Genomic DNA, 21,890 nt, shown 5'->3' on the forward strand with positions numbered 1-21,890 from the left:
ATGAGCTACTGAACTGTAGCAAAGCTTCACTATCAGGTGGGCATTACTTTTACTATACGTATATAGAGATCCCCTGCGTGTCGTAGGCCTCTTATACGAATGAATGCATGAGATGATTTAACTGTTAATTTTAGTTTTATATATATCTATCAAATGAGTTTAATGTTACATTTGAGCAAGTTATTTCGTTACAAAATATTTGAGTTAAAGTTATTTCAAGTATTGTCTTGCCATAAAATGTTTAAATTTTAGTATGATATCTATCTGCTTTGGCTTTGCCAATGATGCAATCGAATTCGGGTCCTGAGCAGTTGATAGCTATCCTGCCAGGGCTAGTGTACACCAGTGACCGTGAGTCATCTAGCGGGTTGGCCGGTCAAGTGACCGTGAGAGGTGGCCACCTCTCCGGCACCAAGTTCCAGATATGATAGATTACAAGAGAACTTAGTCTGCAGACGAACTTTAAGAATCACAAATGAATTTAGTAAGCTTGGACCTTTTAGCTAAAACTCCCTTGCTGTACTGTTTATGATGGCATGACAATTTATAGTTTTTACGCAATGATGTGTATATTTAGGCATACGTGCCCACTGAGTACTTTTGTACTCAGCCCTGCATATATTTCTAAATGTGCAGGTTGAGCAATGGCTGATGAAGATGAAGTGATGAGCGGAGCTTTTGTCATGAGTTTAAAATGGACTCTTGGATACATGTCTTCATACATGTAATCAGATTATGTTATTCCGCTGCATACTCTCAAGTAATATGTCTTTAAGCTAAGTCGGGTTCATCCGAACTCACGAGTTAATCGAGTCCTTGTGACTAAACAACAGTTATTTTATGATTGTCCCTCCTTAACAATGATTTGATTTCGAGCCTTCATTATTTATTCACCCCCTTTCTATCCCCGCTTCTAATCTCCCTCCCTTAGTCACGGTTTCCCCGATTTAATTATCCTTAATTAGGTTCGGTCGTGACATGCGTTTATTTTATCAATCATATGGCTGATATTGTATCTGGAAGGTGATTTTTTTTCGCAGGGTTCGAATCCTGGAGGGTGCAGAATATTTTAAATTTTGTTATTCATCAGTATATACGGCCCTATTCATCAGTATATATGTCTTATTCATTACGAATTTTTTAAATTTTATTTTCATCAGTATATACATCTTGTTCATTAGATATATGTTTTGTTCATTAGTATTATATGTCTTATTCATTGTACTCATGTTACACGAAAAATAGGGGGTCTCACTGGAGTGCGCCCCTATATATATATATATATATATATATATATATATATATATATATATATATAATCACATACTATATTTAAATTTCTTAGTCTATTATAAATTATTTATCTTTTATCTGATTAGGTGCGGCGCGACTAGAATGTGAATTACTCAAGTTAATTTTCAAAGCTCAAGTTACAGGTGTGAGATTTATTTCAGTACATGCTGTGGTTAATCTTTGTCCATTTTAATATTATGTGTTTACCATATGTGAGTTACATTAAATTATATATCACTAGGGACCCGTTGAATGGGTCCAGGATGGTAAAGATCCTTGGTATGCCACAATGCAGTATACATGTTAAAGTTATGGTTGCAACCAGTCGCCAGGGGCCGGCTACACCTTGTGACACCCAAATCCAATTTAAATTTTAATGAAAACGCACGCGGAAAAATCATGACAATAAATAAATATTTTATGTGAAAATAGAAAAATAAATATTTTATTTAAAATACTTGACTAAACATCACATTTTTAAGTAAAACTAAATTTAAAATATTTGATTCGTCATTCGACCTTCCACACGCCTCCGGCCTTTAAAACCTGAAAATGTTAAATATGGGATGAGTATACAGGGTACACTCAGTGTGGGAACATGCAATCATTGTCCACGTTAATAAAATGGAAACACGTATGATCAAACATTCGTAACTGAAAGTCGCACGGTTGCATACCAAGGACCTTTCCGTCCTGGACCGATTCAGCCGGCCCCTGGTGACTGGTTGCAACCATAACTTTAACATGTATATCGCATTGTGGCGTACCAAGGATCTTTACCATCCTGGACCCATTCAACGGGCCCCTAGCGATATAATTTAATGTAACTCACATATGGTAAACACATAATATTAAAATGGACAAAGATTAACCACAGCATGTACTGAAATAAATCCCACACCTGTAACTTGAGCTTTGAAAATTAACTTGAGTAATTCACATTCTAGTCGCGCCGCACCTAATCAGATAAAAGATAAATAATTTATAATAGACTAAGAAATTTAAATATAATATGTGATATTATATTATATTATATTATATTATATATATATATATATATATATATATATATATATATGCGTACAGTGTGTGCAAGAGAATTATTATATATTAAATGTATAAATAACTTGGAAGATTTACCTTTCACAATTATTGCACTTATTCGAAATTCTTGTTTTATTATAGTCTTAAATTCTCTTTGTGATGATTGAAAGTATTACTGCAACCCCTCCCTATTTATATAAGTTTTAAGCTTTTATATTCAATGAATTCAGAGTAATATAGGGTTGATGAGTCATTTAGTAGGCTACATATAGGCTAGCTTAGTTATTTAGTTAGGAGTGCTCCACGTAATCATATACATGCATATATTATTATTATTATTATTATTATTATTATTATTATTATTATTATTATTATTATTATTATTTTGTTTAATCCTTATCCACCTATATATATATATAATTTATTCGGATATAAGTATATATAATTTGTACGTTGATCAACTTTTAAGAAATCAAATTTATATGTATATATACATACCCATAATATATATATATATATATAAATGTCGATATAATTTCTATTTGTAAATCATATTCTTGAACCTATTTTTTTTTCTTTAATTTTAAGTTATTTTTTCTAATTTATATTTTAATTTATAATATGGTTAAAAATGTTTTATTTATTTAATTTTTGGTAGTCTAGTCGTGCCCCTAATTAGAAAAAAAATAACTTAAAATTAAAGAAAAAAAAATAGGTTCTAGAATATGATTTACAAATAGAAATTATATGGACATATATATATATATATATATATATATATATATATATATTATGGGTATGTATATATACATATAAATTTGATTTCTTAAAAGTTGATCAACGTACAAATTATATATACTTATATCCGAATAAATATATATATATATATATAGGTGGCTAAGAATTAAACAAAATAATAATAATAATAATAATAATAATAATAATAATAATAATAATAATAATAATAATAATATATGCATGTATATGATTACGTGGAGCACTCCTAACTAAATAACTAAGCTAGCCTATATGTAGCCTACTAAATGACTCATCAACCCTATATTACTCTGAATTCATTGAATATAAGAGCTTAAAACTTATATAAATAGGGAGGGGTTGCAGTAATACTTTCAATCATCACAAAGAGAATTTAAGACTATACTAAAACAAGAATTTCGAATAAGTGCAATAATTGTGAAAGGTAAATCTTCCAAGTTATTTATACATTTAATATATAATAATTCTCTTGCACACACTGTACGCATATATATATATATATATATATATAATATAATATAATATATTATCACATATTATATTTAAATTTCTTAGTCTATTATAAATTATTTATCTTTTATCTGATTAGGTGCGGCGCGACTAGAATGTGAATTACTCAAGTTAATTTTCAAAGCTCAAGTTACAGGTGTGGGATTTATTTCAGTACATGCTGTGGTTAATCTTTGTCCATTTTAATATTATGTGTTTACCATATGTGAGTTACATTAAATTATATCGCTAGGGGCCCGTTGAATGGGTATATATATATATATATATAGGTATATATATATATATATATATTCGGATATAAGTATATATAATTTGTACGTTGATTAACTTTTAAGAAATCAAATTTATATGTATATATATACATACCCATAAAATATATATAAATGTCCATATAATTTCTATTTGTAAATCATATTCTAGAACCTATTTTTTTTTTCTTTAATTTTAAGTTATTTTTTTCTAATTAGGGGCACGACTAGACTACCAAAAATTAAATAAATAAAACATTTTTAACCATATTATAAATTAAAATATAAATTAGAAAAAATAACTTAAAATTAAAGAAAAAAAAATAGGTTCAAGAATATGATTTACAAATAGAAATTATATCGACATTTATATATATATATATATATATATATATATATATATATTATGGGTATGTATATATACATATAAATTTGATTTCTTAAAAGTTGATCAACGTACAAATTATATATACTTATATCCGAATAAATATATATATATATAGGTGGCTAAGGATTAAACAAAATAATAATAATAATAATAATAATAATAATAATAATAATAATAATAATAATAATAATAATAATAATAATAATAATAATAATAATAATAATAATAATAATAATAATAATAATAATAATAATAATAATAATAATAAGCATGTATATGATTACGTGGAGCACTCCTAACTAAATAACTAAGCTAGCCTATATGTAGCCTACTAAATGACTCATCAACCCTATATTACTCTGAATTCATTGAATATAAGAGCTTAAAACTTATATAAATAGGGAGGGGTTGCAGTAATACTTTCAATCATCACAAAGAGAATTTAAGACTATACTAAAACAAGAATTTCGAATAAGTGCAATAATTGTGACAGGTAAATCTTCCAAGTTATTTATACATTTAATATATAATAATTCTCTTGCACACACTGTACGCATATATATATAGGGGTGGGCTACCGTGAGAGCACATCTTAAAATAAGAAATAAGAGCAATTTTTAATGTATGAATTTTATATAGAACACGTATGAATTTTCTGTATAAAGGAATGAATTGTGAAAAATAAATTTTTGCTACCTTTGGGATTCGAACTCAGGACCATAAATCCATCCCACAGGATTATGAATCAACCGTAGATCTTGATGATCTAAGGGCTGAAAATGATTCTTATTTTATATCTTAAGAAATGCTCTTATTTTAGCCCCATCCCTATATATATATATATATATATATATATATATATATATATATATATATAGGGGGCCGCTTCAATGAGACCCCCTAATTTTAGTGAGATCTAGTACACGATCTGGTGCGTTTATTTTATCAATCATATGGCTGATATTGTATCTGGAAGGTGATTTTTTTCTAGAATATGATTTACAAATAGAAATTATATGGACATTTATATATATTTTATGGGTATGTATATATATACATATAAATTTGATTTCTTAAAAGTTAATCAATGTACAAATTATATATACTTATATCCGAATATATATATATATATATATATATATACCTATATATATATATATACCCATTCAACGGGCCCCTAGCGATATAATTTAATGTAACTCACATATGGTAAACACATAATATTAAAATGGACAAAGATTAACCACAGCATGTACTGAAATAAATCCCACACCTGTAACTTGAGCTTTGAAAATTAACTTGAGTAATTCACATTCTAGTCGCGCCGCACCTAATCAGATAAAAGATAAATAATTTATAATAGACTAAGAAATTTAAATATAATATGTGATAATATATTATATTATATTATATATATATATATATATATATATATGCGTACAGTGTGTGCAAGAGAATTATTATATATTAAATGTATAAATAACTTGGAAGATTTACCTTTCACAATTATTGCACTTATTCGAAATTCTTGTTTTATTATAGTCTTAAATTCTCTTTGTGATGATTGAAAGTATTACTGCAACCCCTCCCTATTTATATAAGTTTTAAGCTCTTATATTCAATGAATTCAGAGTAATATAGGGTTGATGAGTCATTTAGTAGGCTACATATAGGCTAGCTTAGTTATTTAGTTAGGAGTGCTCCACGTAATCATATACATGCATATATTATTATTATTATTATTATTATTATTATTATTATTATTATTATTATTATTATTATTATTATTATTTTGTTTAATCCTTAGCCACCTATATATATATATATATATATATTTATTCGGATATAAGTATATATAATTTGTACGTTGATCAACTTTTAAGAAATCAAATTTATATGTATATATACATACCCATGATGAGAATAAGGCTTGTATTAAAGGAAAAGAAAAAGAGTACAAAACATCCAAGAAAGCGCAAAAGAGAGCAAACAAAAAACCGAGCCTCATTAAAACCTTCTAAGAAGAAGAGACCTTAGAAGGAAAAAGAGTACTCGTGAAAGACTCACATCCGGTTCAGGAGCGGGAAGAGACAACTTCAGGAGTTCCGGCCTAACCATCACCCCTAAGAAGCTCGGCTCAAGAAAACCGGAAGAAGAAGAACCAAGAAAGAAAACAGGAGACCAACAACAAAAGAAAACAACCCAACCAAAGCCCAAGGGAACCAACGAACCTGCTTATATAACCAAACGGATATGACTATGCGTCGACATATCCCTTGCAACCGCAATCCGAATCTCCTCAATCGCAAAAGGCCACCAGCCTTCCTGCCGATCATCATTGGCCATAATATCTGCCGGTTGATTACCCTCACGGTAAATATGCGAGACCATCAAAGAAAAATCCCGAAGCAGGCGAAGAGTATGCTGCCAAAACGCCCTAAATCTCCAAGGAACATCACTCGAGCGAGAGTACAAAAGGTGAACCACATACATAGAGTCAGCCTCAACCCACAAATGCCGCCAGCCTCGGGTATGAGCAATGTGAATAGCATAGATCACAGCCAACAATTCCGCCTCGAAAGCAAAGCCTTTGCCGCCTTTAAAATGAAAACAACCTCGGACATGAGACCACTTGTCTCGAAAAACCCCACCCGCAGCAATAACTCCAGGAGCTCCCGCCGCCGATCCATCTGTATTAACTTTAATCCATTGACCAACGGGAGGCCACCAGTGAACCTCCACCATAGAGGGGGGAGGAGCAGCACGGCTCCTCACCCCAATCGCACGAGTGATCGAATAGTCAGCCCAAGAATTAGAAATATTACCCAACTTCCGGAAAACCCCATCAATCTCCATAAAGTAAGCCTTGACAAAGGCCAAAACCGCACGTCTATCAAAGCACAAATCCTCAAAAATAAGCGCATTGCGTCCCGACCAGATACGCCACATCAGAGTGATAATTCCCGCCTTCCAAAAAGAACCAATTTGGGAACTCCAAGAGAGATTCCAAGCCAGAACTAAGAAGGAATGAAAATCCATGCACCCCAAGAGATTCTCTTTACCAAACCAACCTAAAAAATCAGTCCAAAGAGGGCGAACACACGAGCACTCCCAAAGCACATGCGAAATCGTCTCACTATCTCGGAGACACAAAGAACAAGCATTGGGCGCAATTAAACCTTGCCGGATCAGAACATCAATAGTAGGCAAGCGCCCATGGAGGACACGCCAACAGAGAATATATCTCCTCATCGGAATAAAGTCCTCCCAGATCCATTTGCCCCAGCTAACAGCAGGAAAACGATGGCAAATATTAGAAAATGCCAAAGAGGCCGAAACCTCACCCTTAACCGACTGTTTCCAATATCTCGTATCCCTCTGGCCGCCCATCGGAATACGCAGAATATCATCCACAATATCAGGATAACGAGAAACAAAGGATGTCGTGAAATGCCAAACACCATCATAAAAATAATCACTAACCGAGAAGCTCAGAAAATCATGCATATATATCGGAATTTTAAGTTTATCCACAAGCTTGTACCCAAGCCAATCATCCCGCCAAAAGTAAGTATGCTCACCACGGTCAATACAAACATAAGAATCATCTACCAACTGATTGACTTCTTCTTTCATCCCAATCCAAACAGAAGAGTTGGACACTGAATCCTTTGCAACCCCAAAATTGTTAAGATATCTCGATCTCAGAATTGAATGCGCCCAAACAGTTCCCTGAATTAACTTCCAAGCCAGCTTCATCAAATAAGATTTGTTCATTAACGTAAAAGATCTAATGCCGAGGCCGCCTTCTTTCAAGGGGGAGCAGACTCTACCCCAACTAACAGCACAGTTGGGCCGTTTATCAATATTTCCCGACCAAACGAAATTACGACATTTCCTGTCAAGGGAGTGCAGTAACGATTTTGGCCATTTGTAAACCATCATGGAGTGAACAATCGAACTCTGAATAACCGACTTGACTAAACAAAGCCTCCCAGCCATAGAAAGATGACGACCTTTCCATCGAGCAAACTTCTGGACAATCCTATCATGAATTGCCTGAAAGAAAGAAGCTTTCGGACGCCCAACGAAAATTGGAACTCCCAAGTAATTGAAAGGGAGGTTCCCGGTAGTGAAACTGAGCTCACAATGAATAGCATTTTTCCTGTCATTGAGAACTCCCGAACCAAAGTAAATGCAAGACTTCTCCAGACTACACTGCTGACCCGATATAGAGTCATAGTAAGAAAAGATCTGATGAATTTTTCTAGCATTTCGAACCGTAGCTTTACAAAAGATCATAACGTCATCCGCATAGAACAAGTGAGTAGGGAACTGAAAAGTTCGACTATAGCGCATAGGTTCAAGATGCCCAGAATCAACGCAGCCTTTAAAAAGCCGACTCAAGATATCCTCCGCAATTCCAAAGAGAATCGGAGAAAGGGGATCTCCCTGACGCACTCCGCGAGAACAAGCAAAATATCCCCGCAGCTGACCATTATAGAGAATAGAAAGCCTCGCCGAGCTGAAAATAATAGAAATCCAGTAAATGAATTTCTCATGATAGTGATTAGCTCGCAAAACTTGCAAGATAAAATCCCATCGAATAGTATCAAAGGCTTTTCGGATGTCAACTTTACAAGCCATATTACGTCCCCTGTCCGTGCGTTTCATACAGTTGAAACCTTCCGAGCTGAGCATGATGCAATCATGAATATTACGCCCGCTAATAAAGCCGAATTGATTGTCAGAAACATGAGACGCAGCCACCACGCCAAGACGAGAAGCAAGAATCTTCGAGATGATCTTGAATAAGAAATTCGAAAGGACAATCGGGCGAAGATCGGCAACAGTGTCGACAGAATCCTTCTTGGGAATCAAAATCATCGTACTGGAGTTACACCCAGAAGGTAAATAAGAATGGCGAAAGAAATTCTGAACAGCCGCAATGACATCCGCTTTAATCACATCCCAGCAACTTTGAAAGAAGTTACCAGAGAAACCATCAGGGCCAGGAGCACTTGAAGCATCCATATTAAAAACCGCCGCCGCAATTTCACTCTCATCGGGTATACTTACCAACCGCGCATTCTGATCATCAGACACCCCCGACTCAAAAAGCGCATCAATCTCTAACTGATCTCCAGAAGGTCGACCATCATCAGCGAAAAGAGACGTAAAGTGGTCAATAATATGATTCTCAATAATAGTGGCATCATAAGTCTCTCTACCATCAATCTTGAGGCGAGTGAAAGGAGCATTCCGTTTCTTGAACTTGGTCAAACGGTGAAAAAAACTCAGTATTCCTGTCTCCATCCCGAAGCCAGTTCGCACGGCTTTTTTGCTGAAGCAAACAGTTCTTATGTGTCAAAGATACATTTAGCTTTGCCTGAAGACTAACCTCCTCATCAAAGAGATCGTTCGTGTATCCAGAAGCAGAAATCTTCCCCTGAGTAGTCTCAAGCTGTTTCATGAGAGAAGAAATGGAGGAATCCACATTGCCAAAAACCTCTTTATTCCAAACCCCAATCTCCTTACGAAGCCTTTTCAATTTCAACATAACACATAAAATAGGGCAGCGTGTGCTGACAGTCTCCCTCCAAGATGTCGCCACCATCTCCTGAAAGGTCGGATGCAAGGTCCACATATTAAGAAAACGGAAAGGCCTACGACCAGTAGGGTTTGTCAATTTGCATTGCAACACCAACGGAGAGTGATCCGAAGTGAGGCGAGGCAGGACAGCAGTAACCAACGACGACCAGAGATCAGCAAAACCCTGCGAAAACAAAGCACGATCTAAAACAGATTCCACATGGTGTGGTAAAAATCTACGTCCCGACCAAGTGAAACGAAGCCCCTCCGTAGGGGATTCAATAAAGCCAGAGTCATCAATAAAATCACAAAACTCCTCACAAGAACCTCTATGTGGCGAAGCTAAACTCAGACGCTCATGAGCACCTTTCACCGCATTAAAATCGCCCATGAAAACCATTTTTCCAGAGACGAAACGAAGAAGATCATGCCAGAGATCACGGCGGTCATTTTGGTCATTCGAACCATGAACAAAAGCAATACGAAAATCATAACTATGCCACAGGCAGTCCACCACAACCACCTGATCAGAAGAGAATAAAACATTAGTAACAACAGAAGAGTGAACAAAAACCCAAATATTCGAACAGCGAGGAGACCGGCAGTTTTGATGCACCGGGACAAGATTCAACGAATGCCAGTAACTCTGTCTAACTTTCCGAAACGCCCGTTTCGGTTCAAGAATGCCCAACACCACCGGGCTAAAAGAGTTACAATGCTCCTTCAGCAGACGTTTGGATTCATCCGTCAAACCACGGACATTCCATGCAATAATATTCATCAAAATTGATTTATGTTAGCGGAGGCAACTCCGCTTCTTTCAACCTCTTCCGCCCAGCTCTCTTTGGCGACGCTCTCCATGGCTAGAGCGCTGTCTCTATTACTTTTATCAATCACAAAAGTACGCGACGTATCACCCGTGTTACGAAGTCTACTTTTAATGGTTGTGTCCGCTGGCCTGTTGGCTGTGTTCTCCGCTGCCCTAGCAGCTTGCTCCTGTTTGGATGGTCTTCCTCGTCGCTTAGCAGGAGGAACTGTTTCTGGCATGGGCGCTTTAGCTATCGCCAAAATCTGCTCAAGTCTTTGAGCTTTCAAGGCATTATTAACAGCAATATCATCCGTTGTGGAAACGTACTTCCCACTGCTGTCATAGTTCACTTCTTCATCCTCATCCGAAACCTCCTCCGAGATATGGCCATCATGGATCGCAGAAATGTTGACTGGCTGATCAAACACCGAGTTTTTACAAGGTTTTAGACACTCGGCCAACCTATCAGGGCCGTAGTGTTCAGCAGAATTGGAATCATCCAAAGATTTACCCCTAGAAAGACGTACCCGCCGCTGCTGCTCCGGTTCTTCAAGCAATTCAGTGCCTTCGTTATCCAACAGGGCAAAATTGTTGTTCGACGCCGAAACCGGCAAGCCTAACTGTTTCTGGTGATCATTTTTCTGAAGTGAGTAACATCCCGGGTCCAAACGAGCTGGGGAAACCTGTATGTCTTCGCGTCTCGAACCCACCTCAACCGGCCTATCTCCCTTTGCTGTCTCCTGCTCATGTTCTCTCTCATCTCTTGCATCACCAGAGATAGGTTGCCACTGTTTCCCATTTTTAACCAAAGGCTGTTGACTTCTATCTTGAACATCCTCTTCCACAACCTTCTTAACCGAAATTTTCCGACACTTTTCGGTGGGATGTCCTGTAAGTTTACATTTTGAGCAATAGAAAGGTAAATTCTCATACGTGAATTCAACATAGAACGAAAAAGTATCGTTATCAATTAAGAGGGTAGTAGGAAAGGATTTGGACATATCTAACTCAATAAGAAGGCGCGTGAACTGCCCAAAATCACGACGAGCCGAGGCTCCATCAATTTTAATAGGATGACCAATGTACCCGCCCAATCCCGGCTAGAATCTCAGGATGCCAATACTCAATTGGCAAATAATGTATCCTCACCCATACATTCGCCATGGAAGAATGCTCTTTAAATGGATCAAAGTGTTTGGACCATTCTCGAAGACGTACATGACCACAAGATAATTCCCAGACCGGCTTGGCTTTAGCACGAGTTTTGTCTTCAGGAGTCCGGAAAGCCAGCGTATAATACCCTTTCCCAAGAGGAATAAGTTGCCACTCAGATTCTAATTTCCAAATTTTGTGAAGTTCTGCCTTGAGAAGCAATGCAGGTTGAGGTTTGTCTCCTTTACGAAGGAGAAGACGACCAATAATAGCATGAGAGAATTCCTTACTGACTTCTTGCGCATATAGGTGCTGTGGAACTTTTAAGGAAAACTGCTCTCCCTCTTTGGTGGGACGTAATGAGTGAAACCGATGAGCAGCTAGGTCGGGACGTCTCGGTGGCCTGTTCATCGTGATATCAGCATACGATTTGGAGTTGGGCATTTTTTCAGCCCCCACATCCGAATCATTAGGGTTTGAGATAGCTGTGGCGTTGGGAATAGCAACTTCTCGTTCCTCCACAAAAGCAGAATCTGCTCCGTTACCGCCAGCCGAGCCCGCACCAGTCTTTGTGTAGTCATTCATCGGGGAATTATTGCAGGCAAAATTGTTCGAAACTATTGGGAGATTCAGACCTCCCGGAGAAGTCATGTTGAACCAAAAAACTCCTGCAGCAGGAGCCGGAAAAAGCAAAACAGACAGCAGCTAAACAAGGGAGAGCCAAAATCGGTCTTTGGTGCTTTTTGTCAAACAGCTGGTGTGTTGTTTTTGGGACCTGGTTTGTGGAGGTTGGAGACGCCACGGAGACAGCAGCCACCAGATCGGTCCACCAGAAACTCTGTCGGATCCGGCCACCAGAGTTTGGCCACCAGAAATGCAGCAACCGCCGAGATCTCAAATGGGAAAATGCTCACAGAGCACGTCTCTCTCTCCAGTCAAACCTCGATTATTCTGACAGCAGAGCCTTGAACGCCGGTGGCTGGAGTCGCGGAAAGCGACGTGAGACTGGAGCAGCGACGGGAGGAGCGATCGAAGCTTGCCGTTGCGAACTCGGTCAGCTGGAGCGAGTTGACTGCGCTTGCTGCGGAGGCGCGAGCGGCGGTGGTGGGTGCGGCCAGTGTCCGGCCAGCCAGCAGCGGCGAGCGGAGCCAGGGTCCGGCCAGCCAGCAACGGCGAGCGGCCCGGCAACGTCGAACGGTGTGGGGCGTGCTCAGTCAAACACGCGTGCTCTCAACTTTTTCACAACCAAGCCTCAAAATGATACGTCGTATATATACATACCCATAATATATATATATATATATATATATATATATATATATAAATGTCGATATAATTTCTATTTGTAAATCATATTCTTGAACCTATTTTTTTTTTTCTTTAATTTTAAGTTATTTTTTCTAATTTATATTTTAATTTATAATATGGTTAAAAATGTTTTATTTATTTAATTTTTGGTAGTCTAGTCGTGCCCCTAATTAGAAAAAAAATAACTTAAAATTAAAGAAAAAAAAATAGGTTCTAGAATATGATTTACAAATAGAAATTATATGGACATTTATATATATTTTATGGGTATGTATATATATACATATAAATTTGATTTCTTAAAAGTTAATCAACGTACAAATTATATATACTTATATCCGAATATATATATATATATATATACCTATATATATATATACCCATTCAACGGGCCCCTAGCGATATAATTTAATGTAACTCACATATGGTAAACACATAATATTAAAATGGACAAAGATTAACCACAGCATGTACTGAAATAAATCCCACACCTGTAACTTGAGCTTTGAAAATTAACTTGAGTAATTCACATTCTAGTCGCGCCGCACCTAATCAGATAAAAGATAAATAATTTATAATAGACTAAGAAATTTAAATATAATATGTGATAATATATTATATTATATTATATATATATATATATATATATATATATATATATGCGTACAGTGTGTGCAAGAGAATTATTATATATTAAATGTATAAATAACTTGGAAGATTTACCTTTCACAATTATTGCACTTATTCGAAATTCTTGTTTTATTATAGTCTTAAATTCTCTTTGTGATGATTGAAAGTATTACTGCAACCCCTCCCTATTTATATAAGTTTTAAGCTCTTATATTCAATGAATTCAGAGTAATATAGGGTTGATGAGTCATTTAGTAGGCTACATATAGGCTAGCTTAGTTATTTAGTTAGGAGTGCTCCACGTAATCATATACATGCATATATTATTATTATTATTATTATTATTATTATTATTATTATTATTATTATTATTATTATTATTATTATTATTATTATTATTATTATTATTATTATTATTTTGTTTAATCCTTAGCCACCTATATATATATATATATATATATATATATTTATTCGGATATATGTATATATAATTTGTACGTTGATCAACTTTTAAGAAATCAAATTTATATGTATATATACATACCCATAATATATATATATATAAATGTCGATATAATTTCTATTTGTAAATCATATTCTTGAACCTATTTTTTTTCTTTAATTTTAAGTTATTTTTTCTAATTTATATTTTAATTTATAATATGGTTAAAAATGTTTTATTTATTTAATTTTTGGTTGTCTAGTCGTGCCCCTAATTAGAAAAAAAAATAACTTAAAATTAAAGAAAAAAAAATAGGTTCTAGAATATGATTTACAAATAGAAATTATATGGACATTTATATATATATATATATATATATATATATATATATATTATGGGTATGTATATATACATATAAATTTGATTTCTTAAAAGTTGATCAACGTACAAATTATATATACTTATATCCGAATAAATATATATATATATATATATAGGTGGCTAAGGATTAAACAAAATAATAATAATAATAATAATAATAATAATAATAATAATAATAATAATAATAATAATAATAATAATAATAATATATGCATGTATATGATTACGTGGAGCACTCCTAACTAAATAACTAAGCTAGCCTATATGTAGCCTACTAAATGACTCATCAACCCTATATTACTCTGAATTCATTGAATATAAGAGCTTAAAACTTATATAAATAGGGAGGGGTTGCAGTAATACTTTCAATCATCACAAAGAGAATTTAAGACTATAGCTAAAACAAGAATTTCGAATAAGTGCAATAATTGTGAAAGGTAAATCTTCCAAGTTATTTATACATTTAATATATAATAATTCTCTTGCACACACTGTACGCATATATATATATATATATATATATATATATATATATATATATATAATATAATATAATATATTATCACATATTATATTTAAATTTCTTAGTCTATTATAAATTATTTATCTTTTATCTGATTAGGTGCGGCGCGACTAGAATGTGAATTACTCAAGTTAATTTTCAAAGCTCAAGTTACAGGTGTGGGATTTATTTCAGTACATGCTGTGGTTAATCTTTGTCCATTTTAATATTATGTGTTTACCATATGTGAGTTACATTAAATTATATCGCTAGGGGCCCGTTGAATGGGTATATATATATATATAGGTATATATATATATATTCGGATATAAGTATATATAATTTGTACGTTGATTAACTTTTAAGAAATCAAATTTATATGTATATATATACATACCCATAAAATATATATAAATGTCCATATAATTTCTATTTGTAAATCATATTCTAGAACCTATTTTTTTTTTCTTTAATTTTAAGTTATTTTTTTTCTAATTAGGGGCACGACTAGACTACCAAAAATTAAATAAATAAAACATTTTTAACCATATTATAAATTAAAATATAAATTAGAAAAAATAACTTAAAATTAAAGAAAAAAAAATAGGTTCAAGAATATGATTTACAAATAGAAATTATATCGACATTTATATATATATATATATATTATGGGTATGTATATATACATATAAATTTGATTTCTTAAAAGTTGATCAACGTACAAATTATATATACTTATATCCGAATAAATATATATATATATAGGTGGCTAAGGATTAAACAAAATAATAATAATAATAATAATAATAATAATAATAATAATAATAATAATAATAATAATAATAAGCATGTATATGATTACGTGGAGCACTCCTAACTAAATAACTAAGCTAGCCTATATGTAGCCTACTAAATGACTCATCAACCCTATATTACTCTGAATTCATTGAATATAAGAGCTTAAAACTTATATAAATAGGGAGGGGTTGCAGTAATACTTTCAATCATCACAAAGAGAATTTAAGACTATACTAAAACAAGAATTTCGAATAAGTGCAATAATTGTGACAGGTAAATCTTCCAAGTTATTTATACATTTAATATATAATAATTCTCTTGCACACACTGTACGCATATATATATAGGGGTGGGCTACCGTGAGAGCACATCTTAAAATAAGAAATAAGAGCAATTTTTAATGTATGAATTTTATATAGAACACGTATGAATTTTCTGTATAAAGGTATGAATTGTGAAAAATAAATTTTTGCTACCTTTGGGATTCGAACTCAGGACCATAAATCCATCCCACAGGATTATGAGTCAACCGTAGATCTTGATGATCTAAGGGCTGAAAATGATTCTTATTTTATATCTTAAGAAATGCTCTTATTTTAGCCCCATCCCTATATATATATATAGGGGGCCGCTCCAATGAGACCCCCTAATTTTAGTGAGATCTAGTACACGATCTGGTGCGTTTATTTTATCAATCATATGGCTGATATTGTATCTGGAAGGTGATTTTTTTCCGCAGGGTTCGAATCCTGGAGGGTGCAGAATATTTTAAATTTTGTTATTCATCAGTATATACGGCCCTATTCATCAGTATATATGTCTTATTAATTACGAATTTTTTAAATTTTATTTTTCATCAGTATATACATCTTGTTCATTAGATATATGTTTTGTTCATTAGTATTATATGTCTTATTCATTGTACTCATGTTACACGAAAAATAGGGGGTCTCACTGGAGTGCGCCCCTATATATATATATATATATATATATATATATATATATATATATAATCACATACTATATTTAAATTTCTTAGTCTATTATAAATTATTTATCTTTTATCTGATTAGGTGCGGCGCGACTAGAATGTGAATTACTCAAGTTAATTTTCAAAGCTCAAGTTACAGGTGTGAGATTTATTTCAGTACATGCTGTGGTTAATCTTTGTTCATTTTAATATTATGTGTTTACCATATGTGAGTTACATTAAATTATATATCACTAGGGACCCGTTGAATGGATCCAGGATGGTAAAGATCCTTGGTATGCCACAATGCGATATACATGTTAAAGTTATGGTTGCAACCAGTCGCCAGGGGCCGGCCGCTACACCTTGTGACACCCAAATCCAATTTAAATTTTAATGAAAACGCACGCGGAAAAATCATGACAATAAATAAATATTTTATGTGAAAATAGAGAAATACATATTTTATTTAAAATACTTGACTAAACATCACATTTTTAAGTAAAACTAAATTTAAAATATTTGATTCGTCATTCGACCTTCCACACGCCTCCGGCCTTTAAAACCTGAAAATGTTAAATATGGGATGAGTATACAGGGTACACTCAGTGTGGGAACATGCAATCATTGTCCACGTTAATAAAATGGAAACACATATGATCAAACATTCGTAACTGAAAGTCGCACGGTGGCATACCAAGGACCTTTCCGTCCTGGACCGATTCAGCCGGCCCCTGGTGACTGGTTGCAACCATAACTTTAACATGTATATCGCATTGTGGCGTACCAAGGATCTTTACCATCCTGGACCCATTCAACGGGCCCCTAGCGATATAATTTAATGTAACTCACATATGGTAAACACATAATATTAAAATGGACAAAGATTAACCACAGCATGTACTGAAATAAATCCCACACCTGTAACTTGAGCTTTGAAAATTAACTTGAGTAATTCACATTCTAGTCGCGCCGCACCTAATCAGATAAAAGATAAATAATTTATAATAGACTAAGAAATTTAAATATAATATGTGATAATATATTATATTATATTATATATATATATATATATATGCGTACAGTGTGTGCAAGAGAATTATTATATATTAAATGTATAAATAACTTGGAAGATTTACCTTTCACAATTATTGCACTTATTCGAAATTCTTGTTTTATTATAGTCTTAAATTCTCTTTGTGATGATTGAAAGTATTACTGCAACCCCTCCCTATTTATATAAGTTTTAAGCTCTTATATTCAATGAATTCAGAGTAATATAGGGTTGATGAGTCATTTAGTAGGCTACATATAGGCTAGCTTAGTTATTTAGTTAGGAGTGCTCCACATAATCATATACATGCATATATATATATATATATATATATATATATATTTGTTTAATCCTTAGCCACCTATATTTATTTATATATATATATATATATATATATATATATATATATTCGGATATAAGTATATATAATTTGTACGTTGATTAACTTTTACGAAATCAAATTTATATGTATATATACATACCCATAAAATATATATAAATGTCGATATAATTTCTATTTGTAAATCATATTCTTGAACCTATTTTTTTTATTTTAATTTGAAGTTATTTTTTTCTAATTAGGGGCACGACTAGACTACCAAAAATTAAATAAATAAAACATTTTTCAACCACATTATAAATTAAAATATTAAAAATTTCAAAATAAAAATAGTAAAGGAAATAAATGGTTTTGGGTTGTGACAGGAAAAGTATCAAATAAGCCCCTAACATGGTGGCCCTTATCACGTTTAGATCCCTATAGTCGAAGTTGGGCCAACTAAACCCTCAATCTAATTAATTTCGTGCAATTACCCCCTCCGCCCTAATGGCCATTTAACACCGTTAAGTATTAAAAAAAAATTTCACCAAGGTTGCCGGAAACTCGCCGAAAAATACAGATTAATTGTGAGAGTTGGGGGTTTTCTCCTTTGCCCATAGCCTGCGAGTCGTTATTGCTCGTGAAATCATGGAATCGGCGGCCACACTGGTAATGCAACTAAACCGAGCCGCGTCTCAGAGAGCGAGAGGCAGTAGACGCCTGTGAGCGTGAGTCGCGGAGGTCGACCTTGAGTTTTTTGTTAATTGCCCGTGAACCCTTCTGTTAATGGCCCATGAACCCTTTTCGCTGAGCTCTGAGATTTATTCCCCAACAGAGCAGATTAGGCGGAGATCGGCGTGCTGTGGAGCTTCGCCATCCTCGATTTGAACAGGCTTCATCTCAGTCGATTGGAGGTCAGAATTGGGGACCCTTAGGGCACGACGGTGGATGGCTATTCGCCGCAGCACCGATTTTTGCCGGATAAGGCGGCGGCGTGGCTCGAACCTGTGTGGGAGCATGTCAAGCGAAGGCATCGCCGATTGGACGAAGCACCGGCCTTGCCGGAGTTCAGATAAGGAGGCGGTGACAGGTGTTGCTGAATTTTTGGATAGAACCGAGCGTTTTTCGGTGACCTTGGCGAAAATTAATAAATAAATAAATAAATACTTAACGGTGTTAAACGGCCGTTAGGGCGGAGGGGGTAATTGCACGAAATTAATTAGTTTGAGGGTTTAGTTGGCCCAACTTCAACTATAGGGATCTAAACGTGATAAGGGTCACCATGTTAGGGGCTTATTTGATACTTTTCCCAATTATTAAAATAAGATTTTATTAAAAAAGAGAAAGAAAAAGAGAACCAGAAACCCTTGAGAGCACAGAGAGCAAACTAAGGGCCGAGCCTCGTTAAAACCCTTTTAAGGCAAAACCTGGAAGGAAAAAACCTTAAAAGGGAAAAAGAGTACTCGTCTACGAAAAGAAGCTGCGGGGAACGGAAGTGAGACAGCTTCAGAGATTCCGGCCGAACCATCACCCCTAAGCAGCTCGGTTCCCGGACACAGCAAAACAAACCAAGAAAGAAAAAACGAAGACAAAAAAAAACTAACAAAAGAAAGCCCGACCGAACACCCGGCAACAGCACGACATCCACTATCTCCAAACTGCAACTATTGATGCCATGCAAAACATGCAGACGGAAGAAGGAGATAACACTCCAAGAAGCGGCACAACGACGACGAGAGCTACCGCCCCTCAAACACTCCAGGAAATATCAAATATATTTCACGCTTCTACCTGCATCACCATGCCAAATACATTCCAGGTAATTAATTAATCTCATATAATTATGTACACCTTCCGTCCACCAATTCGTGTCATAAGAGAAGAGGGGGCACGAGTTTTAAGAAAAAATGTACTCCCTCCGTCCCGCTATTGTTGGCCACATTCTTTTCGGCACGGAGATTAAGAAATTGAGTGTTATGTTTTAATTGAGTGTGGCCCACCAAAATTAGTGAGTAATTTTGGCATTTTTAGAGAGTGGCCAACAATTGTTGACTTAATTAGTGAGTAATTGTTGACTTTATTAAAATAAACTTTGTCATTTTTAGAAAGTGGCAAATAAGTGGGACAAACCAAAAAGTAAATGTGGCCAACAATATTGGGACGGAGGGAGTATTATTTATTTATTGAGTGGAGGAGGGACACGCTTTTTAAGAAAAAATGATTTATTTGTTAAAAAAATAGTTACTACAAATAAGTATGACACGAACTGGTGAACAGACCAAAATGACAAATTATGACACGAATTGATAGACGGATGAAGTATTTCATTTCAAAATATATGAGCGACGAAACTTGGCCGTTGAGTATCTTAGCGCGGCAGCCGGTTGAAACTTCCGGCCTTACTCGGCGGCAAAGAGAAAGGCCGAGACCACTAAAACATGAAGAATTTCGGCAGCCGTAATCCTTCAAAAATAACTCTGATAATTACTTTTGAAAACATAACTTCATTTGGGCGCGCTAAGAGTGAAGTGCAGTGCACTCCCTTTTATCATAATTTTTTTTAATGAAGCTAATTACTATATTTTTTGCCTACTTTGTATAACTTCAATACGTATATAATTTTTTTTCATTTAATCAAGCTCTTATATAAATTTATATGTATATTATTGTATCTACAAATTTATTTAACGTTGTGAAAATGAAATGATTCCCACGCATATTGCGTGCATGGGTGAATCTGGGTGATAGACTAGTAACAATAAATAAAATAATTAACGGCGGCCGTGCCTTCTTATTTTATTTATACATATTATTTCTTAATTGTACAGTTTGTACTGTTAAGATACTCCATGGATATGCTAAATAGTTACTATAGTATGCAAAGTTGAGGTCTAGCTAATTCAGATGATAAAGTTGAGGCAGTGACTCTCCTTTGTTAGGGATTTTCGGCTCATTAATCCCATCTGCATACGAGTAATTTTCTCATTTTTATGTGGTTAGTATTTCCACCTTTGTATGAGTAGTGATCTCGCCTGTGTGCAAAGAATCATCATCTGAGATATGGAATGTAGCCTCTCTAGAAATAAATCCATGATATGATATGCACAATACTTTATATATATAATGATAAAGCGTGGTGCATAAAATATATATTTATTGCTTACCGATCAGGCCTAGTTCAAGTGATAAAATCGATGCATCCAAAGACTCTCCTTTGTGAGAGGTCTTAGGTTCAATCTTACATGTGTGTCGATAATTTTTCCACCTTTGTGTGGTATAGAGATCCCACCTACGTGCGAGGTGGTTTATTTAATTAGATAATAGATATCTCTTGTAATTCTAAAAAAACAAAATGTGTTGCTTTATATAATTAATACTCCCTCAGTCCGCCAAAAGTATTCCACAATTACTATATTTGGCGTCCGCAAAAAGTATTCCACTTTCCTTTTTAAGCCATGGTCCCACCATCCACCTTTATATTTTATCCTTACAAACACTCTTTATTTACAAAAAACTCACTCCAAATTCAATCTCAACCACACATCTCATAAAGTGGTGGGGCCCTTTCTCCACTACATCAACATCATCACACATTTTATTAAACTCCGTGCCCGGCCAAAGTGGAATACTTTTGGCGGACGGAGGAGGGAGTAGAATTTAATGGGATTTGCATT

At 34.5% G+C, this 21,890-nt stretch overlaps 1 protein-coding gene across 1 annotated transcript; it reads right to left on the bottom strand.

Moving 5' to 3' along the window:
- Positions 1 to 10,571: 10,571 nt before the first annotated feature.
- On the bottom strand, positions 10,572 to 11,671 carry LOC130988485 (uncharacterized). The gene is made up of 2 exons (XM_057912351.1): positions 11,188 to 11,671; positions 10,572 to 11,076 (listed from the first exon to the last, which is right to left on the bottom strand). Exons 1-2 carry the CDS (start codon positions 11,659 to 11,661, stop codon positions 10,633 to 10,635), a joined length of 918 nt encoding a protein of 305 aa, XP_057768334.1. The 5' UTR covers positions 11,662 to 11,671; the 3' UTR covers positions 10,572 to 10,632.
- Between the last annotated feature and the right edge of the window lie 10,219 nt (positions 11,672 to 21,890).

This window comes from Salvia miltiorrhiza, chromosome 6, assembly GCF_028751815.1.
Source record: "Salvia miltiorrhiza cultivar Shanhuang (shh) chromosome 6, IMPLAD_Smil_shh, whole genome shotgun sequence".
NCBI classification, from domain to species: domain Eukaryota; kingdom Viridiplantae; phylum Streptophyta; class Magnoliopsida; order Lamiales; family Lamiaceae; genus Salvia; species Salvia miltiorrhiza.

Excerpts from the sequence above, each read along its gene's own strand:
- LOC130988485 (XM_057912351.1), bottom strand. The coding sequence starts at position 11,661 with ATGTCCAAATCCTTTCCTACTACCCTCTTAATTGATAACGATACTTTT. Across the intron at positions 11,077-11,187 it reads AACCGGAGCAGCAGCGGCGG|CCAGTCAACATTTCTGCGAT; the intron begins GTACGTCTTTCT and ends GTGTTTGATCAG.